The sequence below is a fragment of the Sorex araneus genome, chromosome 3, assembly GCF_027595985.1.
Source record: "Sorex araneus isolate mSorAra2 chromosome 3, mSorAra2.pri, whole genome shotgun sequence".
NCBI lineage: Eukaryota > Metazoa > Chordata > Mammalia > Eulipotyphla > Soricidae > Sorex > Sorex araneus.
In genome coordinates this window covers 207759138-207781163 of record NC_073304.1, presented here as the reverse complement: position 1 = coordinate 207781163, position 22026 = coordinate 207759138, and the positions used below count along the sequence as shown (strand labels likewise).

The 22026-nt window shown below is 39.8% G+C and overlaps 1 protein-coding gene across 1 annotated transcript in view; it reads left to right on the top strand.

The window, feature by feature from the left end:
- The window catches only part of ANKFN1 (ankyrin repeat and fibronectin type III domain containing 1), a 438173-nt gene that overhangs the window by 346397 nt on the left and 69750 nt on the right, over positions 1–22026 (top strand). Inside the window, 3 exon segments of the mRNA XM_055133117.1 lie at positions 2773–2870; positions 5351–5441; positions 11659–11766. Of these exon segments, the coding sequence (XP_054989092.1) occupies positions 2773–2870; positions 5351–5441; positions 11659–11766 (297 nt within the window).

The window sequence follows — 22026 nt, the reverse complement described above, 5'->3', positions numbered from 1 at the left end:
CAGATTGTAGCGTCTCCACTGTTCCCAAGCTCTCTCCTTTGGGGAAGTCACCTTGAGTCCTTTGCCCTGAATCAAAAGTCCTGATTCTCCTCCAGGAACTCCAACACACCTGTCACTTTGGCCCGTTTCGGTGACAAGCAGATATTTTGTTTCACAAAATTTTCCCGTTTTCTGCTATTTCTGGATGTCCTTGCATGTTTACTGACTTCCCTGTGGACACTCTCAATGTGTTTTCTTTTTTTTGTTTTTCTTTTTGGTAGAATGATATGCAATGCTAGTTCTTTGTTTACGATCCTTGTTCAATTTGACTTTCAGAGATAAGTTCCTTTAAAAGATAATAACTCATAAACAGAATGAAACATTGGGGGGAGGGGATTATGAATACAACACATATATAACGTGTCAAAATGCCCATTGATGGTAAATTATTTTATAAAAAGCATAGGTCTGATTTTAGATTAACATCTAACCTTAATCATTTTATTCTAATTAAGGTTTTATAATAATTTTTTTTTGGTGGAGATGCCGGGGAAGGTTTTATAATATTCTTGAGAACTTCAAGACAAGAGATTGGAGGAGAAGATTCATATAAAAGAATATTATCTCCCTGGTTAAAAAGAAGGTCTATTTGGGGTGCTTAGTAATTTTTTTAAATGCTGTAGAATATGAGGTGGAGAGATTTATGGGAGATATCTTAAAAGTTCTGGGTTTAGTGATCTGCTTATTTTGAGAAGTTGGGAGGCAAGAGGGGGCAGCAATGATCTGAGATTGGGGCTTGAGTGACAGCGCTAAAAAGAGGACAAAAGAGAAGACAAGAGGAGAAACGTTCTGGTTAGAAGTGTTTAGGGGACACTTGGTGGAGATTTGCAAGAAGTTAGAGTTCCAGAGGGAGTTAGGCCTAGAATTATGGTTTAGAGAGGCACTGTTGGAGCCATAAAAGTAAATAAGATCACAACTTGGGGCAAACATGTGGAGTCTAAAGAAGCCAAAACTTAAACCTCCAAGTAACTGCTCAATGCTGGGGAAGAGTTACCAGGAAGAGTCTGGAAAGTGTGGTTTGGAGATAGGAGAAGGAGAAACAACAGTTAAAGGAATCATTGATCAGAATTTCTCAGAGTTGAGGGATAAAGACAGCATGACCCAAATTACTTATAATATTACCTATAATATATTTTTCTAATACAAAGCCAATATTCTCTTTCTGAGAATGAAACACACTTCTGTACTTCTATAGGCCTATTCAAATTCTCCCTTAAATTTTTTTTAACTCTTCACTCTTACTAATCGTACATTTCTAAGATTTATCTATTGCTTATAAATCTTAAAATATATTATCACAGAATTATTCACAGTATTTATTTTATTTAAATTATATACCTATGTAAAAAGAGAGATTTTTTGAAAAAAATTCACTTTATCATTGATTTACTATTTTGTGGAATTCTAGGAGTTTAGCTTTATTCACCATGATTTTTTAAAAAAGAAGAGAGAGATCTATCCCAAATATAAGATACAAAAGATGCATAGTAAAGGAACAACAAAGAGTTAGAGTCATCATAACTGAAGATTTTGTCTATAGACCTGAACTTACACAGTGGGATGTGGTGGGGAGGGGGGGTACCTTGGGACCAATGGAGGGAAGCAGATTGTCTGATGGTGGATGTGGCGATGGACTGATGCCTTCATGAAAAATATGAGTCGCAATATTATAAATCCCAGTACCTAAGCAAAAACAGTTTGAAAAAAATAAAATACCTACAACTTATCATCATGAGTTTTTGAAACAAGCAGCGCTTGTCTTCCATATAAATTACTTATCTGCTTTCTCTAGGCAGGTCTCATATATCCTGCTGTGTATAAATTGTCACTTCAGACCCTTGTAACTGATGATGCGCAAGTTATCCCTCCTGATTGTGGGTTTTAACCAATACTAAAAACACGGTCTCATGATAAGATAAGATCTTTTAGAGTGTGAGTGTTAGAACTTCGATGATTGTACAGTGATTTAATACTCAATTTGGAGATGTTGGGGGTTGAGGGGAAAGGTCACACATCCCAGACCCATGGGCTGAAAAGAAAGCAATGAGAAATCCCAGCAGAGGTACTAGAAAGGAGAAAGAAAGCCAAGGAAGCAGCCCTCATGGCAGTAAAGGAAAAGAAAACTTGCTGGTGAAGGTGTCACTGACATAAAGGGAAAGGAAAGGAGGTGTCTTAATCTGGGAAAGAGCGTCACTTGCAGTAGAACGTGGAAGTAGACTTGGGGCGAGAAAAGAATGTAAAGTACCAACACCCTCTTCTCTCCTATGCATTAACTGACTTCATGTTGTGCGCCTGAACATGGGTGTGTCTGTATATGGGTGGGTATAGTTTAACATCTGCATATTTTAGGTATTGTTGTCACTGTTGAATGATTTTTATTTTTTGCTCTTGTTTTGAAAAATAATCGTGAACCTGAAAGCGGACTTATTATTCCAAGGAGATAGATTATTAAGATGTGCCATTATTAGCAAAAAGATAAATGTACTGTTTTTGATAGTTGTGTTTCCAGGATATTTTTTGATATATGGATATATGACTGAATTTCATTCTCGCTCCCATTTCCCTTCACCTTTTCTATTCACTGGACTTACCATGCTATTCCTCAACCCCTCCCTCTGTTCCTCTTCCTCCCTCTTCCTTCTTTTCCTTGTCCCTTCTTCCTCCCTCTTCCTCCTTTCTCCCTCTCATTCTCACTGTGTCTTCTCCCTCTCTCCCCCCTCTCTCTCTTTCTAGTGGAATGGAGCATGTCTAAAGACTTTTGTCCTTTGGCTGGAGAGATTATCTTGGAAAACCTGCAGACACTGAGATGCACAATCACTGGACTTACCAGGGTAAATGCCTCCTTTTAATCTGCCCATTGCCCTCTGCCTGACGTTTGTGCTGGAATTTTGGTAGCAAATGCCGACTCTGGAAGCAACAGCCAACGCCCAGGCCTCTGGCAACAACTGCCACTCGTTAAGCATGATATGTCTGGTATCCATAATCTGAACCTCACAGAGGAGTGAGCAGACAGCATGAACCACTTTGTAAGCTGCCATGTTCTACAGAGATCAGAAAAAGAAAGGGCCTCATACAAGTCTTGAAAGCTGCTGCTTTCTGGATCACAGTCTAATCTTCGGGTTGTGGGGGTGGGGTAGGGCAGGGATCAAAGGCTCTGAGAGATCCAATTTTGACTCCCTGTCTTATGGTAAAAATAACAACCTCATCTAAGCCTCACCCCCACAGCCTCAGTTGAGATCAGTCATCAATTGGAGTCACACAATTTCCTGAGAGAAATCCTTCTTCCCTGATTAAAAAAAAAAAAATTGTCTGCTTTCACAAAAAAGAAACTATATGTGGTGCTGCATTTCTCAGTAACCTGAACCATTTTAAACTGTGAATGAAAACTGGGCACAAACTTTGCTTATTTGTTTAACTGATCTAAACTCCAACATTAATTACTTGTAAGATGTGCAGAGCAGAAAAAAAGAAAAGCAACTAACAAAGCTTTTGTTTTTCATCCCATTTGTTTGAGTAGATTTAAATCAAGCCTGTATATTTTTTGGCTCAATCCAAACCATTATTATCTTAGGACCATCAGATGTGAGAGGGAGAGGAAAAAACTTTCCGTGTTGTTTTTCTAAAAGGTTAGTCAATTAAAACAGTTATCTGTAAAGTTTAATCCTGAAATCCGGTGTTAAAACACTGTATTGGGTTGCATCTCTTCGAGTTTGAACCAACTAATTATAATAGAATTCTTGGTGGTTGGGTCACCACCACAGAATCTTGACTTTTAGTCCTAATCATATGTCTACACCAGGGACCAAAACTGTGGATTACCAGTACAAACAAACCCAAGTGGGTGGCCCCTAGAGATGCTATCAACAGGAGACGGATTCCCAAGCCTATATCATTAATATTAGATGGAAGAGAGCCAGAAGAGAACTCTAGGGAATTTCCATTGCTTAAAAGACAAAGAGATATTGGTGATAAAAATGGAAAAACTCTCTCTCCATGGAGAGTTTCTCTAATATTTGAACTAATTTTCATAGGGATTAAGTTTTTCCACTTGGTCATCCAATGAGAGCAATGCAGACACTCTCCTAATCACATAAAAGCTTAGAGGTAGATTTACACTTCTGCAAAATCCCCATAGCCCTGAGGGTACATAGAAAACCATTTTTAATGCTAAAAATATTAACTCTATAATATATTAGGTCCAACATTATTAAATCCCTAGCAAAGGTTTTACAAAAATCTTTTATTTTTTCACTTCAAACACCATTTTACAATTTTCTTGCAGGCATAGTTGATCAAATTCTGGTTCCACCAGGAAAAAACTTCTCAAAGCAAAATAATGAAACCATACAAAATTATGGGGGTGGGGATGGTAAGGCCACTTCCCATAGTAGTATGACCCCAGGGTTATATCATCTGTACTGGGGGATCATACAGTACTGGGGATGAAATTCAGGGCCTCACACATGCAAGACATGTGCACAGCCCAAACCCCACCTTTAAAATATTAAAGGCAGAGGAAAACAACTCCTTAATTCTTCATATGATAAGACATTAAGAGATATAAGTCATTGTTTTCATAAAGACTTTAAAAATCAAAGAAACTTCGAAGAATTATTTTAATGTCTGTACAACTGAGTAAAGAATATCTATTACAGCATTGTTTATTGTAGCATATGATATAGAAACAATAAAAATGTCCACCAATGAAGAACATGTTAAATAATGAGAATATTCTAAGTCATTGAGAAATACTATGCAGCCACTAAAAATATGAACACTTCTCATATACCAATCTGAAAAATGCTTATTTAATTTTAATTTTACAAAGCCAAGTGATTGACTAAAATAAGGTAATGGTGGTTATAAGAATTGGCCCTGGAAGAAAGAGGTGAAGGTAAGAATTTTGCTGAACTTAAGAATTAGTTGTGTGAGTATGCTGTTGAAATAACATATGCATGAAACTATCACCAACATTGACAGTATTGTAAATCACAGTACACCAATAAAAATGGCAGGGATGGGGGGAAGAGTAAAAAAGTTTCAAATTAATAATTGAATAATTTTAGAGGCTAGGCAGGGGGCAGGAAAAATATGCTATTCCAATTAGGAAGAAAAAAACAAAAATAGCTAAGTGTATGGGAAATATATTGATTATCGGATACAAACATAATGGTCAGGAAAAGCTAAAAAGCTCAAGTGTAGGTAGTAGTTTTCTCAAAGAGAAGAATAAATTCCAACTGTACAGGAATCTGTATCTAGGATACAAGTGACTAACGCATACTCGTGATGCCTTGATTTCAATACTTTGCAGGGTCAACAGTATTTTGTTCAAGTCTCAGCTTATAACATGAAAGGATGGGGACCAGCTCAGACCACGACGCCAGCCTGTGCTTCTCCTTCCAGTAAGTGGTGGCTAGATGCTCCTGACCTGTCCTCAGGTTCCAGCTCGACCCTGTCCTGGCAACGTCACAGTCCTGCCTTCTCTGCCATGTGGGACTAACAAGACCCCCTCAGGGTAGCCTCTGAGCCGTATAAGGAATGATTGCTCTGCAAAACTACTTCCCTACATGGCAACTCAAAAGAATGAAAGGAGAGGGAATGTGGAACCAGCAAGACTGAATTTGTTCCCCTTTGTACCTTTTGTTAGCTGGGTGGCCTGCAGAAGTTATGTAAAGGCTCTGAGTCTCAATTCAGTGTCTGGAGAAAGGGGCGGATTGCACCCTTTCACTGGGCTTTCCTGGGGATGCAGAGAAAGGCCACAGTAGGAAGGGCTGGCTGAGATCATGCCATCCCTTTTAGCTCCCATCCTCCCTCCTTCATTCTCATCCTCTTCAGTCTGAGAGAATTAAGTCTAACAAAATCTTACTTTTGACATTAGCTGCAGAATGAAACTTCAAAACTGCTAGTCTGCAAGTTCAGTCTACATAATATCTGTAGTAGTGGCTCCAGAAAAGCAACAAAGAGCCTTCTCTGATTTCAAGATTAGGCCTAGCTTGGTTTGTTGAGTAACTATTTATTAACCAGCCGGAACCATCTCCAAACAAATAATCTGTCATTGTCATCCCCTTGCTTATCGATTTGCTTGAGCGGGCACCAGTAACATCTCCATTGTGAGACATATTGTTACTATTTTTGGCATATCAAATACACCACAGGTAGCATGCCAGGCTCTGCTGTGCGGGCACGATACTCTCAGTAGCTTTCCGGGCTCTCCGAGAGGGGTGGAGGAATTAAACACGGGTCGGCCACGTGCAAGGCGAATGCCCTGCCGCTGTGCTATCGCTCCAGCCCTTTGTCTCTATCTGCCAGACAAATAATATGATCATTTTTTTTCATAATGAACCAATCCTCTGAGTTGTTCTATAATTTAGAAAGTCTTTCCTAATTGTGATAGTAAAAAAATGTGATCTTATGCTTCTTGTGAAAGTGCTAATGCTATATCCTTTGTGGAACCCAGTTTGCCATGCCACGCCAGCTATCATAAGAACACATATTTCTTTGTACTCCATAATTACACATCTAACAACTTACCTAAAGAAGCAGATGCAAACAATGATGTACATATATACAGTTATATATTATTATACTAAACTAGAAAGTATGATGAGAACATATTTCTAATATTAACTTGATGGTTAAAAGAAATATGATGTATCCATCATCATACTATAAAGCAAAATGCAAAAATATGACATCTTTATGAAAGCATTGTGTGGAAGAAATTCTTATGGCATAAGTTTTATGTGGAAAATGATTTTTCACATGACACTGAAACATTGTTATAAGATTATGAGCTCTTTAGTTTTCTTTTTTCTATATTTATATTTTTTTCTAGTGGTACCCAGGGTGAACTTCAGAACAGGCAGTATATTCTGGGCACATTTAGAATCTCACCTAATCTTCAAATCGGTCCTCTGTCATTATTCTGTGTCAAGGATAATTGTCACCATCATTATCAGCTACATCATCCTCAATATTAAAACTAAAATTTCCATGTTGCACTTTTACCTAAGAATGTGTAGTGATTGAATGTTTGCAATACACCTACTGAAGTGGCAGAAAGATGCTTGAGTCATAGAGCCCAATATCACAAAATGTGAAAGTACAAAAGTCTCTTTTAATAAGGGAATTGAGAGAAGAGGCAGAGCAACTGTGGCACATTCTGGTAGGTGTCGAGCCAAGATGCAAGTCAGAACTGATCAGTCTTGCCATGGTAACTAGTGCCAAGCTCTGAGGCTGACAAATTAACCAAGAAGCAGCCAGTCCTTCTTGACTATCTCCTGTGGGGGAGTCAGAGAGTTGGACCACACCATAAAAGCTGTGGGCCACCAAGGCCAGCGCTCTCTTAAAAGTCTCTGAAGTCACCAGTAGTTGATGACTTAGTGATTCTTGTTTAATTTGAGTATCTTTCTCATTGAAAACTTACTCAAAGTAGACACTGGGAAGATTACAATATGAAACTTCTAAGGGAACCACTTTCATTTGGTGGGGAGGGGAGAAGAGTATGCGTTACTGGAGCTGGAGGGAAAGAAAGAGCAGAAAAGTCGAAGAAAGTGCTGGTCTCAGTAAAACTGATGGTGGATGGGGGAAATCCGCTCCAAATGCATGCCCCATACACATTCTTATTTGCATAATGAGAACAATTACTTATAAACTACAAATGTCAGATGTTCTAGTTCTATAAACTCCAAGTTTTACTGAGATATTTTCCCTCACAGCCCATTGGAAGAGCTCTCTCCAGAATTACAAATGAGTTGTCCAGAGTAGGGAACTGCCACTTATGATTTGGTAATTAATGTTGCAATTGGTAATGCTTTCTAATAAAATGACACATTTGAGGGGGGTCATAGCAACAGTACAGCAGGTAGGGCATTTGCCTTTCACACAACCGACCTGGGCTTGGTCCCCAGCATCTCATATGGTCCCCTGAGTACTGCCAGGAGTAATTCCATGGTGCAGAGCCAAGAGTAACCCCTGAGCATTTCTGGGTGTGACCCAAAAAACAATAAAATAAGATAAAATAAAATGACACACTTGATTAGCAGAGATATATGGTAAAGAATGGAAATTCTACTATGTCATTATCATTGCTATAGACGTGCCCTATCACTTGGAAAGTACAATATTAAAAAATATATATTTCTGTTTATAAATGACTATTTCTGTTTATAAACATTATGACATTGTGATGTAACCAATATCAGTATTTAGATATTTACTAGAGGACAATGTATTCTAACATGTCAGAGTAATTGGAAAGTTAGTAATATGTTCCAGTAAGCTATAAAAACTTTTTTTATATTTTTACAAAAGGCCTTAATGTGTTTTTATAGAGTTATGTTATATGGTATGGTACATAATAAGAGAAAAGGACCCAGACAGGCTTGTCTCAGTTACGATCAGGAAAGCCCTGATATGACCAGTCGATGTAAGCTCTGCATTGTGTTGCAATGCAAGTGTCTCATTACCAGAACAGTGAGCGGTATTATGTGGCACAATCTGCTCTTTTCCTGCACACTAAGTTTATTCCTGTCAGGTTCCTGATTTCTTAATATATTTTCAATTTTCTCCCTCATCCCTGAAGTCTCCTATTTTATGTAGTCGTCAGGACCTTCCAAACATCTAGGAGAAAAACTCATTCTTTCCAAAAACTTTGGCATCGTGTCCAATGCTCACTTGAGCTGCAATTTAGCATTAGCAATTTTCTAATGTATCATAAAGTCATCAACTTGAGCTAGTCTCTGATGTAATAAATAGAGCTCTGCCGAGTGAGGCAGGTCCATTTCATCTCCCCTTTGCATTGATGGTAGTATTAGCACTTATCAAGAATTATTAGCATGTCCGGGGCCGTGGAGTCATTCAGCCACCCAGGAGTCTTACTCAAGAAAACTATGTTATTGTTTTTGGGGCTGGAGCGATAGCACAGAGGGTAGGGCATTTGCCTTGTATGCAGCCAACCCAGGTTCAATTCCCAGCATCCCATATGGTCCCCCAGCACCACCAGGAGTAATTCCTGAGTGCAAAGCCAGGAGTAGCCCCTGTGCATCGCCAGGTATGACCAACCCCGACAAAAAAAAAAAAAGAGAGAAAAAATGTTATTGTTCTTATCATGAGTACTTCAGAGAATAAACAATTAATGAATGGCTTTTTAGATATCTATGCGAGTAACTTTTATTCTCTGTTCCCAGACACCAGGGATATTGTAGAAAATCTAAGAGCAGCCTTCTCTTCCTCAAAGATTTCCAAATTTCCCAGTAAAAGTCCTTGTCTAGTACATTCTACTTAAACATCATCATACTTCCTGTCATAATGTCTCGCCATTTAATGAGTATCTCATACAATCCAGATAGGGGCTCTACACAGCTTTTCTTTTCAATCTCAAATACCTGAAAGTATATTTGGGGGTCTGGAGAGATAATACAAAGATTAAGGCACTTGCCTTGCACAGAGTCAATCCCAGTTTGATTCCCAGCATCACATTCAGTCCCCTGAGTATGACTGGGAGTGATCCCGAAACACAGAGCCAGGAGTAATCCCTCACTTTTTTGTCATTGTCACTGTCATCCCGTTGCTCATCGATTTGTTCAAGCAGGCACCAGTAACGTCTCTCATTGAGAGACTTATTGTTACTGTTTTTGGCATATCCAATATGCACATGTAGCTTGCCAGGTTCTGCCGCTCGGGCTCGATACTCTCGGTAGCTTGCCGAGCTCTCCAAGAGGGGCGGAGAAATCGAACTCGGGTCTGCTGCGTGAAAGGCGAATGCGAATGCCTAACTGCTGTGCTATCGTTCCAGCCCCAATCCCTCACTTTACAAAGAATAAACCTGAGGTAAGGAGAAATCGAATGCTGGTGCCTACCCACAAGGAATCCAGTCTACAGAATGTACCTGTGTCAATTCCCTGTCTCCAGAGCAGACCAAAACTAAGCCACATCACACGAAATCCCACCAAGCTATGACCCTCCTGCCCAAGAGAAAATAAAGACAGAAACATGTCCTCAGTATAATGCAACAAGCACTCTATGAAAGGTCCGAAGGCCCTGTTAGAATCCTAGTTACATCACCAGGGAGATGAGCAGTACATTACTGGAGTGTCCAATTGGGGGCCTGGGCTTTCTAAGAAGTCCATGGAAAATGGGTCTTGGAGGGTGGGAAGGAAAGACTGGAGAGAAAAATCTCTGAGGCCTCCTTCTTCAGAGAGAAACATCTGATAGGGTCACAAAGGATATTTCCATTCTCATCACTCATGGAGCTAACACTCCATCAGTGGATCCCCTCCTTTTTTTTCAGTTGTTTACATGACCCCTGCCACATAACATCATGCCTGATATCTAACAGACCTCTCAATTAATCCTAACAATACTCTCCACGTTATGAGGAAGAAATGTTCCTTCCTTGTAACTTGTTGGTGTACAGACACTGAGCTGGAAGGAAATATGAAGATCTAGGAATCATACCTAGGTTTATCTGACCCCCAAACCTGTGAGTTCTATCAAACTGGACTTGGATGGAACTACATGGGTTGCTTTTGCCTCATTTTAACTGCCAAGGCATCTGCTTAAGTTTCTGAACAGGGAGACTCCCCCTTTCAAAATAAATCTGAGGAGAGAGAATGTGAAAGTCAGACAACTAGAATTTAAGCCTCAGATACTCTCAGGAATTAACTGGATTTTTTTCTGGGAAATAATGACTAGCATTCTAGAGAATGAATTTCAACCAAGGAGCTCTTAACATTGTTCCTTTTGAAAAGTTCAGAAAATAAAATCTGAATTTGGGGTGGGGGGGAATAGAAGGAAAGAGGATGAACTATAAAATGACCTACTTAAAAAATATCAAGAGTTAGAGACAGTAGAATTACAATCTTGACATTAGTCCCATACGGCTTATTACTCTCGATAGCATTATAGCCAAATGGAATGAAAATAGAAGGGAGAAAGAAATCTCAGTGGGTATTGCAATTTAAATTTGCCGTGTAAGCTAATACTGTATATTTAGAGACTGAGCAGACAGGGTGGTTGGTGGCTCAGAGTATGTGCAGGAGTTGCTGTGCCAGCTAACCAAAGCAGACATTCATTAGAGCAAAATGTAGATTTCCATTTCTTGGCATCTGACGTGGGCTCCTTCCTTGGAAAGAAATGTCAATTTGGCCAAAAGTGTGAAACCTACAATAAAAGCATTGGGACTGTGGATTTCATCTAGTCTACACATTCCCACCTCTTTCTCTCCTCCTGTGCAAATCCAACTGAGACCAGGGTGCTGAGTGGAGAGGTGACCAGGGAACCCGCTTAGAGAACATGGGATACTGAAAAAGGAGGGTAAGAAATTAGGGGAGCGGAAACTGGTCTCCCCAATTTCTTATTTTCTTCTGGATTCCAATTACCATTTTCAGTTTCTCTTAAACTGCCCAACACAAGCAACCAACCACAATTACTGTTTTGCACAAGGCCCTGAACAATGGCAGCGTCCAAGCCCTTGACCTTGCTTGTTAGCTGTGCAAGTGTCGGTTGCTTATCCTGAGTTTGTGGGGAATCTGAGCACAACTCGTCTCCCAGGGCAGGGCAGGGAAGAAGCCTCCCCTGCGTTCAAAGTTCACTCTGTTTGTTTCTTTTGTTCAATAGACTGGAAAGACTATGATGACAGAGAGCCTAGACACAAGGGACAGAATGAAGTCTTGGAAGGTCTCCTGCAGCAGGTCCGAGCCCTTCATCAGCATTATAGTTGTCGGGGTAAGGATAAAAATCTGCGCCGGGCCATCAACTGAGGTCTCGGTGGCGCCGGTAATTTTGGCAGTTTCCTAACTGGGTCATACCTTCTCATTCATCAGGGAGAGGGAGATATTAATATTTGTACATCTGGAATCACTTTGTAGCACTATCTTGCCTTAACCCTTCAGAAATCACTTCCCTCCTTTCCTTTTTTTTTTCTCCCCCTTATCCTTTCTCCATACGGTTTGAAAACAAACACAAGAGAAACAGCAGCTGCCATAATTCTTATTCCTCTGAATAGTCCCACATGCCTCAGTGGGCTGGAACCTCGGGGGTCTTTTCATTCTCTAACTTCTCACTCCCAATCAACAAGAATTCCCTGAGCATCCCAGAGGAAACTTACAACCAATTATGGCAGCAACAACAAAAGCAAACCTGCATGGGTATTTTCAGTAACATTGACAATCCAGTGGTTTTATCTAACATCTACTGTTTAGCCTCATTCTTGCCTTTCCCCCTGAAGTGAAGTGTCTCCACTGAAGACCACAATGCAAAGACAAGAACTGAAATTCTAACCTACAGTTTTGGTCTCCAAGTCATCTCTCTGCCACACCTCATTTTTGTCTCCCACCTTCAGTCAGGACTGGCACTGGACTTCACTCACTCCGGATGCTGATCTTCCTCCATACACTACAGATGAAGAGAAAGCAAAGCATGCCCCCTCTAGACTTAACCAGCTACCCCCAGCAAGTCTCTGAGAAGCTTTCCAAAGCTTTTCTTCTACTCAAGCTCTTCAGATGGGACAGAGTCAGGTTTCTAATGATTGGTATAGCAGGTGCTGTATTTAATTTGGAGAATTAAAAACCTCCATTCTCCACGTTCCTTCCATATCAGTTCTCCAACTATTTGGCATTCTCTAGATTCAGTTTGCTCTTGGATCAGTTAGAAGTCAAATGTACATGGGTGGAATGAAGACATGTTAGGGCTGAGAGATAGTATGGAGCTACAAGACAGTGGCACTACAACTTGGGTTTCACCAACTGGCAGCTTTATTAATGATGCTCTGATTGTCAGGCAGTACCGAGATAAATGTAATGTGAATTTCTGGCAGCAGTGACCATTTCCATTCCTTCTTTTGCTGCCAATTATTGACTGAGTTATTTATTGTTGTTGTTTTCTTATTTTTATTATCATTATATAAAATGTGAGCCACCAGTGGTACACACTCATGTGTACAAGTTAAGTTTCTTGCCTTGTAACATGGGTTTGATCCCCACATAAGCTCACCCCCCTTCCTGCCCCAAGCATGGCCTGAGCACATCCCAGCCTCTCCCTCCAACCCCTCCCTCTACCCTCCGAACATACAACTAAGATATTAGCTGAGTTTTAACTAGTAAAAAGTAATTGGAATTAACATAAACAAAATGTTGTCCCCTGCAAATGTGCAAACACCAAAGCCTCCAAAATTTCTGTGGCTGGAAATGAGATCCAGTGTTTGCAAGAAAAGTTTTTCATGTCCTAGAGAGAGTACACTGCCATGAGTGCTCCCTGAAAACTGAGCCAGGATAAAGCCCTAAATACCACTTGGTTATACCCCTAAAAGAAACAAAAACAATTTTCTTTTAGAAAGGGGTCCATTCGATTTAAATGCACTGTGGCACTGTTGTCCTGTTGTTCATCGATTTGCTCGAGCGGGCACCAGTAACGTCTCCTTTGTGAGACTTGTTATTGTTTTTGGCATATCGAATACACCACGGGTAGCTTGCCAGGCTCTGCCGTGCAGGCGGGTTACTCTCGGTAGCTTGCTGGGCTCTCCGAGAGGGATGGAGAAATCGAACCCGGGTCCACCACATGCAAGGCAAATGCCCTACCCGCCGTGCTATGGCTCCAGTCCATTAGATTTAAATGACATGGAAAAAGCTTGAGGAAGGAAACCCAAGTACGAATTCCCAGATTGTTAGGAAAACTCCTTGATTCAGGTTCTTGAGCATTCCAGGCTGACCCAAGTCTACTTAGACCAAAGTCAGTCAGAACCCATTTGACCAGGCCAGACATGACAGAGGCCCTTCTCCTCGTTAACTCTTCGTGCTTCCCTCTCCCCATTCGTTCTCATACGCAGGCAAGGGCAGTAAAGCAACGGCGAGCTGGAGAGAGAGCTCAGTGGGCTGAGTGCATGCTTTGCACATAGAGAGCCTGAATTTGGTCCCCAGCCCCACATGAGTGCCAGATACTCCTGGGAGCAACCCCCAAGTACAGGACTCAGAGTAGCCCCTGAGCACTGTCAGATGTGGCACAAAAATAAGCACATACAAGAAACAATTATTCTTTTTAAAAACTTAGGGGTCAGAGTGATAGTACTGAGGGTAGCATGCTTGCCTTGCATGCAGCTAGCCCAGGTTTGTTTGTTTATTTTTTGTTTTAGATTCATCATTATAAATTTATTTTTAAGTGATTAATATATTTGTATATTCACATTTTAAAAATAAAGTGTTGCAGGGAGTCAAAGTGCTACAGAGGGGCTGGAGTTCTAGCGCAGTGGGATAGGGTGCTCCTCAGCACTCCATTTGATCCCCAAACCCTTCACCCTCACCATCAGGCCCTCCAGGAATGGTCCTTGAGCACAGAGCCAGGAGTAAACCTGAGTACCTCTAGATATGGTCCCCAAACAAGCAAACAAAAATTATAAGCCACTTGTTTTTGGTTTATATCGGGGGCGGGGGAAATTAAAACTAGTCATGAGAATGAAGGATTGTTTTTCATATGATCAGAGCTTAGATGTTTCTCCATTAATAGTGGGTTACTATCTAATAATCAGGAAGCAATTGTATAAATAGTGCAATTATTTCTACAATTTCCACTCAACTTACATGCATACAATCATATACATTCAAGTAAATCAGAGTACTATATCAGGAAATATTTAAATAAGAAAATATTTAAATAAGGCATACAATAGAACTTTCCCAGAAGGAAGAATATTTTTCAAATTGACATGTATTCTCTGGATATCTGAAATGTGTTGCAAAGAATAATTTTCCTTCAGAAAATGTTGTATTATGTATCTCTTTTTTTGAAATGTAGTATGTATACTAAAATATTAAACACATAGACAGTTTGAATTCAGTTAATTGGGTATTTTCTAATCTAATTTGGCCATTTAAATTTTTTCACAAAATTACTGTTCTAAATAACAAAGTTTAGAAAATATTGTATGCCATCATATAAAAAATGACTTTAGGCTGAGAAAAGGAATGAGTTGAACTTTGTTGAAAAGAATCAATGAAGATAATTAGGTATTGCAAACATACCAAACAAATTACAAAAAAAAAGTACTATTTAAAATATTCAGTTGCATTGAGATACTATGGTTTATTGGAGACATAAATATTTATCTCTTTATTTTATTTATTTTTTATTAGTTTATTTTTAATTAGAGAGTCATCGTGAGGGTACAGTTACAGATCCATACATCTTTGTGCTCATGTTTTCCCCATACAAAGTTCGATAACCCATCCCTTCACCAGCACCCATTCTCCACCACCAGTAAACCCAACATCCCTCCCCCCCTCCCCAGTCCCGTCTCCCCCCACCCCACCCTGCCACTATGGCAGGGTATTCCCTTTTGTTCTCTCTCTCTGATTAGGTGTTGTGGTTTGCAATAAAGGTGTTGAGTGGCCATTCTGTTCAGTCTCTAGTCTGTATTCGGCCCGCAACACCCTTTCCCCACATGACCTCCGACCACATTTTACTTGGTGGTCCCTTCCCTGAGTTACCCAGAATGAGAGACCAGCCTCCAAGCCATGGAGACAACCTCCTGGTACTTATTTCTACTATTCTTGGGCGTTAGTCTTATAGTCTATTATTCTATATTCCACAGATGAGTGCAATCTTTCTATGTCTGTCTCTCTCTTTCTGACTCATTTCACTTAGCATGATACTTTCCATGTTGATCCACTTATATGCAAACGTCATGCCCTCATTTTTTCTAACAGCTGCATAGTATTCCATTGTATAGATGTACCAGAGTTTCTTCAACCAGTCATCTGTTCTAGGGCACTCGGGTTTTTTCCAGATTCTGGCTATTGTAAACAGTGCTGCGGTGAACATATAAGTGCATATGTCACTTCGACTATACTTTTTGGCTTTTCTGGGATATATTCCCAGCAGTGGTATTGCTGGGTCAAATGGGAGCTCAACCTCTAGTTTTTTGAGAATCGTCCATATTGTTTTCCAAAAGGGCTGAACTAGCCGGCATTCCCACCAGCAGTGTAGAAGGGTCCCTTTCTCCCCACATCCTCTCCAACAGCGGTTGCTTTTGTTCTTTTGGATGTGTGCTAGTCTCTGTGGTGTGAGGTGGTATCTCATATCTCTTTATTTTAAACCCAGGGACTTGCCTGTGCAAAGCAAGAGCCCTACCACTGAATCATATTCTCAGCCTTATCTACTCAAAGATTTACAAATAGAAAAAAACAATTCTTTCAGATTCAGTTTTAGCACATATTTGTTGTGTGTTCTTGAGAAAAACATCCAATCACTCTTTTTTAAAAATTTTATTTTTTTAATTTTTTTTTAACAATTTAAAAATTTTTTAAATCTTATTTTATTGAATCACTGTGACAAAAGTTACAAAGCTTTCAGGTTTAAATCTCAGTCATATAATGATCAAACCCCCATCCCTTCACCATTGCACCTGTTCCCCCACCAAGAACCCCAATATACCCTCTTCCCACCACCCCCCCCCCACACCTGAGTGGACAATGATCTTCACTTTATTAACATCCAACCACTCTTATTCTGAACTTCTTCATTAGAAAAGTAGTCTTTCTTTAAGGATTGTTATGTAAATTAAGTTACTTAATGAGTTAAATTTACCTCACATTGTGTAGCACTGTAGTTCAGTCCGTTGTTCATCAGTTTGCTTGAGCGGGCACCAGTAACGTCTCCATACTTCTTGTTACTGTTTTTGGCATATTGAATACACCATGGGGAGCTTGCCAGGCTCTGCCATGCGGGAGGGATACTCTCGGTAGCTTGCCAGGCTCTCTGAGAGGGACAGAGGAATCGAACCCAGGTTGGTCGAGCGCAAGGCAAATGCCCTATCTGCTGTGCTATCGCTCCAGTCCCACATTGTGTAAACACTTCGAAAACTCTAGCTTAGTTTTTATCCAAAAGAAGAATAGGGCTTTTCTTTATCCTTAACACTTGGCTATGAGTCCTAGAATCAATATATAATAATTGTAATGAGCCTGGAACACTCAGAAAATACATAGCCTATTTAAAATACAGAGTCACAAAAGATTCCTTCTCCTCCCTGAATCCTACAGGGGAGATACAAAATCCCACAATGATTTCTTTATATTAACTATAGAACTGTCTATAGTTAATCCATGTGATCAGAACTTGCATTATAATTTAATAAAGAAGTTGACTAACCTTTATTGCTTATATAGCTAATATCCAACCACTGTCACTGTCACTGTCATCCAGTTGCTCATCGATTTGCTTGAGCGGGCACCAGTAACATCTCCATTTTGAGACTTGTTACTGTTTTTTGCATATTGAATACACCACAGGGAGTTTGCCAGGCTCTGCTGTATGGGCAAGATACTCTCGGTAACTTGCCAGGCTCTCTGGGAGGGGCAGAGGAATCAAATCAAAAAAGCACGCAATTCAAAAAAACGTGCAAGGCAAATGCCCTACCACTGTGCTATCACTCCAGCCCAACATCCAATATAAATAATAAATTACAAATAATTCAGTTCTATTTAGCTTAGCAAATTTCAATTATCATCCAATTTTTCAAATGCCAAACATTAATTAACAGAATACCTAACAATTGACAGGTGTGCTGGATGTACCATTATGAATAAAATTAATTTCCTAAACTCTGTATTCCTAAGAGCTAGTACCCAGCAGAGGGGGGAAAAGAGACTTTTTTTTTGGTTGGACCACAGCCAAAAGAGCTCAAGATGACTCCTGATATGCTCAGGGTACCATCAGCTGGTGCTGGGATCAAACAGAAGTTTTTGGTGTGCAAGACAGCTTGTACTATCTTTCCAGCCCCATGAAGAGATTTTTGAAGGTTTGAATGTTTGATATGGGCATGACTTTATGTAGGTCATCTCACTCAAAACTCATTGTCCAGAAATGGTCACAGGGCCCCAGCTGCCCACAAGTACTCCATGAAGTGCAGTTCTAGCATGGAATCAGAATAAAGGACATCTGGGCTATTTATTATTTATGCAGGTTCCTTTCCCAGCTAAAGTTGCATTTCTCAGTTATCTCATATTTTTAGATGAATGTCCTTTGTGTAACCTTTCTTTTATGTAAGTTATACTCTTAAGTTAGACTACCTGGACTTAAATCCAGGCAAGGCATTGATTAATCGTGTGATCTTAACCAAGCTGCATATCGTTGCTCCACCTCACTCTATTAACCTGTGTAACACAGATAAAAATCACAAATACCTTCTTGGTGGTGGAATATGTGCACTGGTGAAGGGATGGGTGTTTGAGCATTGTATAACTGAGACTTAAACCTGAAAGCTTTGCAACTTTCCACATGGTGATTCAATAAAAGATAAATTAATTTTAAAAAATCACAAATACCTGCCACCCAATGTTTAAGAACTGAATGACTTAAAGAAAAGTAATTAAAGGAACTTCCCTATTAAATGCAACAAAACAAAATTGCTATCTTCCATGTTCTGTTTCCCCAAATCCAATTTTTCTGGTATTTTTGATATTTCCTATTCTGAGTACAATATTTATGTGGCTAAGTCTTAACTTTTTTCTAATTTCAGATCATTATATCACTAAGGAAGACAATTTTTCTTTCATTTTTTAGTCCTACTATCCTCTTGCATGTGTATATAATGTGTTTCTTCCTTACCCTCCTTATATATTCCTGCTGTCATTTTAGTAAGATTGCTATTATGATCACATAAATTTTAAGATTATTTTACCTTCCTCGATACCTTTTCTCATTATAGTCAAATACATTCGTACTGTTTGAACTGTGTCTTCTTAAATCACCCTATCGTGGAACCCTCTGGACTGCACACTGAGCTGGACCAATGACCAGCTCCCTTGATGTCTGTGTCCCAACTGTCACCCTGCATCTCCTTTCACTATCGTGTTGAGGTGGCTTCTAGCCATTCTATCACTATCACTATCATCTCGTTGATCCTCGATTTGCTCAAGCGGGCCCAGTAATGTCTCCGTTTGTCCTAGCCCTGAGATTTTAGCAGCCTCTCTTTACTCGTCCTTCCCAACGGTGCCGCATTGGAGGCTCTTTCGGGATAAGGAGAATGAGACCTATCATTCTCTAATATTGGTTTTTTCCCTTTTCTTGTATTTGACATATTCTTTTCTCTTGGCTAGTCCCTCACTTTGGTTGGAGTCTTCATTCTGTTTGCTTCCTAAGACGATTATTGAGAACAAATTCTTTGGCATGTTGTCTTTCTGAAGATTTAGTTACTCTATTTCATATTTATGTAAGAGTAATATAAGTATAGAAGTCACACTTTAATTCTTTTCCTTCAGACTTTGAAGGCATGGTTAATTGCCTTCTAGTTTTCAGTGAAGTCTGATGCCATTCTGATTCCCGAGGCTTTATCTAAAGCCCAGGATGGTTTACAATTTTCTTTTTAATTTAATATTCTGAAATTTCACTGATATTTGCCATAGTCCAGCGTCTACTTTTGTCTGCTAGGCTGGGAACTTGGCAAGCTCTCTTAATATGGAAACATATACCCTTCAATTATAGGATATTTTCTTAAAGTCCTTGTTTCATCCCTTTTTCTCTGCTCTCCTGTGAGAACTCCTGTTACTCAGATGTTGGGCCTCCTAGACTAGCTCTTTAGTTTTCTTGCTCCCTCTTATTTCTATGTTCATGTCCTTTTGCTGTACTTTCTTAGATAATTCCCCACATTTATTTTCAAAGCCTTTTATTGAGGTTTTTCGAGTTTTGGATAGCCATTTCTCACTCCCATTGCTCTTTCATTCTCTAAATGTTTCTTATACTCTCCTATTTAGTAGAAGGTAGTGTATTTTCTCCTTTCAGGTTGTCAGTGATAGACTTCATTCCATTGGACCTGTTCTTCTCTCCACACAGTGTTTCCTTTCCACTGTTCTCTCATTTCTTTGTTTTGAGCCTGTCTCTTGCATCTCTGATGCTTTCATAAGTGCCTGGTGATCCTCAGTTGTTTGGTCAGAATCAAGAGAAGGGAGCATGGACCATTCTCTTCTTTTACGGGCTTCACTGTAAAGTGGTCTGGCAAGACCTTTTCTTTAGGAAGTCAGTGGAGCCAATGTTGAAGACTTCAGGTGGTTTTTTAATTTTATTTATTTTTTTTATTGAATCACCTTGTGGAAAATTACAATGCTTCCAGGCTTAAGTCTCAGTTATACAATGCTGAAACAACCATCCCTTCACCAGTTCCCATATTCTACCACCAAAAAAAAACCCAGTATACCTCCCATCCCTCCCCCTACCACCTCCCCCGCCTGGGTAACTGATAAATTTCACTTTACTTTCCCTTTACTTTGGTTACATTCAATATTTTTTTTAAAAAACTCACTATTATTGTTAGGAGTTCCCCACTAGAGTCAGATCTGCTGTGAAGAGATATGAGGTTGAGCGGCTGCAATAATGGCCGCGTGGTTTTGGATTTCTGTATTTTAGCAACTAAGTCCAGGGAAATTTCTTCCAGAAATTGGATTGTTGCAAGCTTGTATCTCTCATCAGTGGTCCTCATAATATGGTGGTCGCCAAGCCCCGCCCCCCCAGCAAGGAAAAGGCGAGAGAGAAAAACCTTTTCCCTCCTGGGCAGGCATGGGGCCGCGTCTTAGTTCTCAGTCTGGAGACATTCTGCAAGGAGCTGCCGGTACCAAAAGTAGTTTAGCTGGCCTCTGGAATCATGCTGGTGCAGCTGCAGTGAGGGCGCACATGTGCGGCCCCCGGGATCACCTTCAGGTGCATTCTTTTAGGCTGGTTAGTCTCCAGCGAAGTTTTCACCAGTGTCCTGCCTGGATGGTAATGCAACTACAGTACCAGTGTTTTAGAGCTTACCTGTAAGAAACTAACATTTAATTTATCTATTTTGCTTTTACATATGCTTCCTGTACATCCCACTCTAGATGTGAGGGAAACTGCCACTCTTTTTTATTTTTTATATATATTTTTATTTTTTTAGCTTCAGGGATAACTATTTGTCCAGCTCTGGAGGGTCAGAACGAAAAAACTAGAAGTCTACGTGCTTTTCAAACAGACTTGAACAAATCCTCCTGATTTTGACTTCACATCTGCCCCCGCTGCTCCCCGCAACCCACCCCTGGCTTTCATCAATGTATGGTGCCCATGGGGTGAATCGGTTACTTCTCAGTTTTCTCTACTGTTGGCTTAGGATTTATCTTTCTCAAATCTGCTAAATCCATCTGCCCATCTGCTTTCCAGTTACCCAAATTCACTTGTTATCGTTTCCTTTCCCATCTTTTTATCTTTATAGTTTTATGTACTTTTCCTCTTAATCTCTTTCTCTGGTTTTTAGTGAGTTTGGGGGAGAGTGATATATAATGAATATATTTAATATGCTGCCTGTAACCAGACAGCAGCCATTCTTCTAGGTTTTCATGCCTACCAACAGTGATGTGCACTGAATTCCACTTCTCCTTCTGACTTATTTCACTCGGCATGATACTGTCCAAGTCCATCCATTTACAAACGAATTTCATGACTTCATTTTTTTCTGAGCTGTATAGTATTCCATTGTGTAGCTGTACCATCATTTCTTTAACCAGTCATCTGTTCTCAGGCTCTCAGGTTGTTTCCAGATTCTGGTTTGTGTTAACAGTGCTATAATGAACATATAAGTGCAGATGACATTTCTGTTGTGTGTTTTTGCACCCCAAGGGTATATTACCAGAAGTGGTATTTCTGAGTCATATGGAAGCTCAATTTCTATTTTTTTGAAGAATACCCATATTATTTTCCAAAAAAGTTGAACAAATTGGCATTCCCATCAACAACAAATGAGAGTTTCTTTCTACCCATATCCATGCCAGCACTGGTTGTTCTTATTCTTTTTGATGTATGCCAGTCTCTGTGGTATGAGGTGTTTGTTGTTTTTTGCTTTGATTTGTATCATTCTGATGATTAGTGGTGTAGAGAATTTTTTTCACGTGCATTTTGGCCATTGTATTTCTTCTTTGATTTCTTTTTCTCATTTTTTGATGGGGTTGGAGGAATTATTCTTATAAAGTTCTACCAGTGCCTTTTATA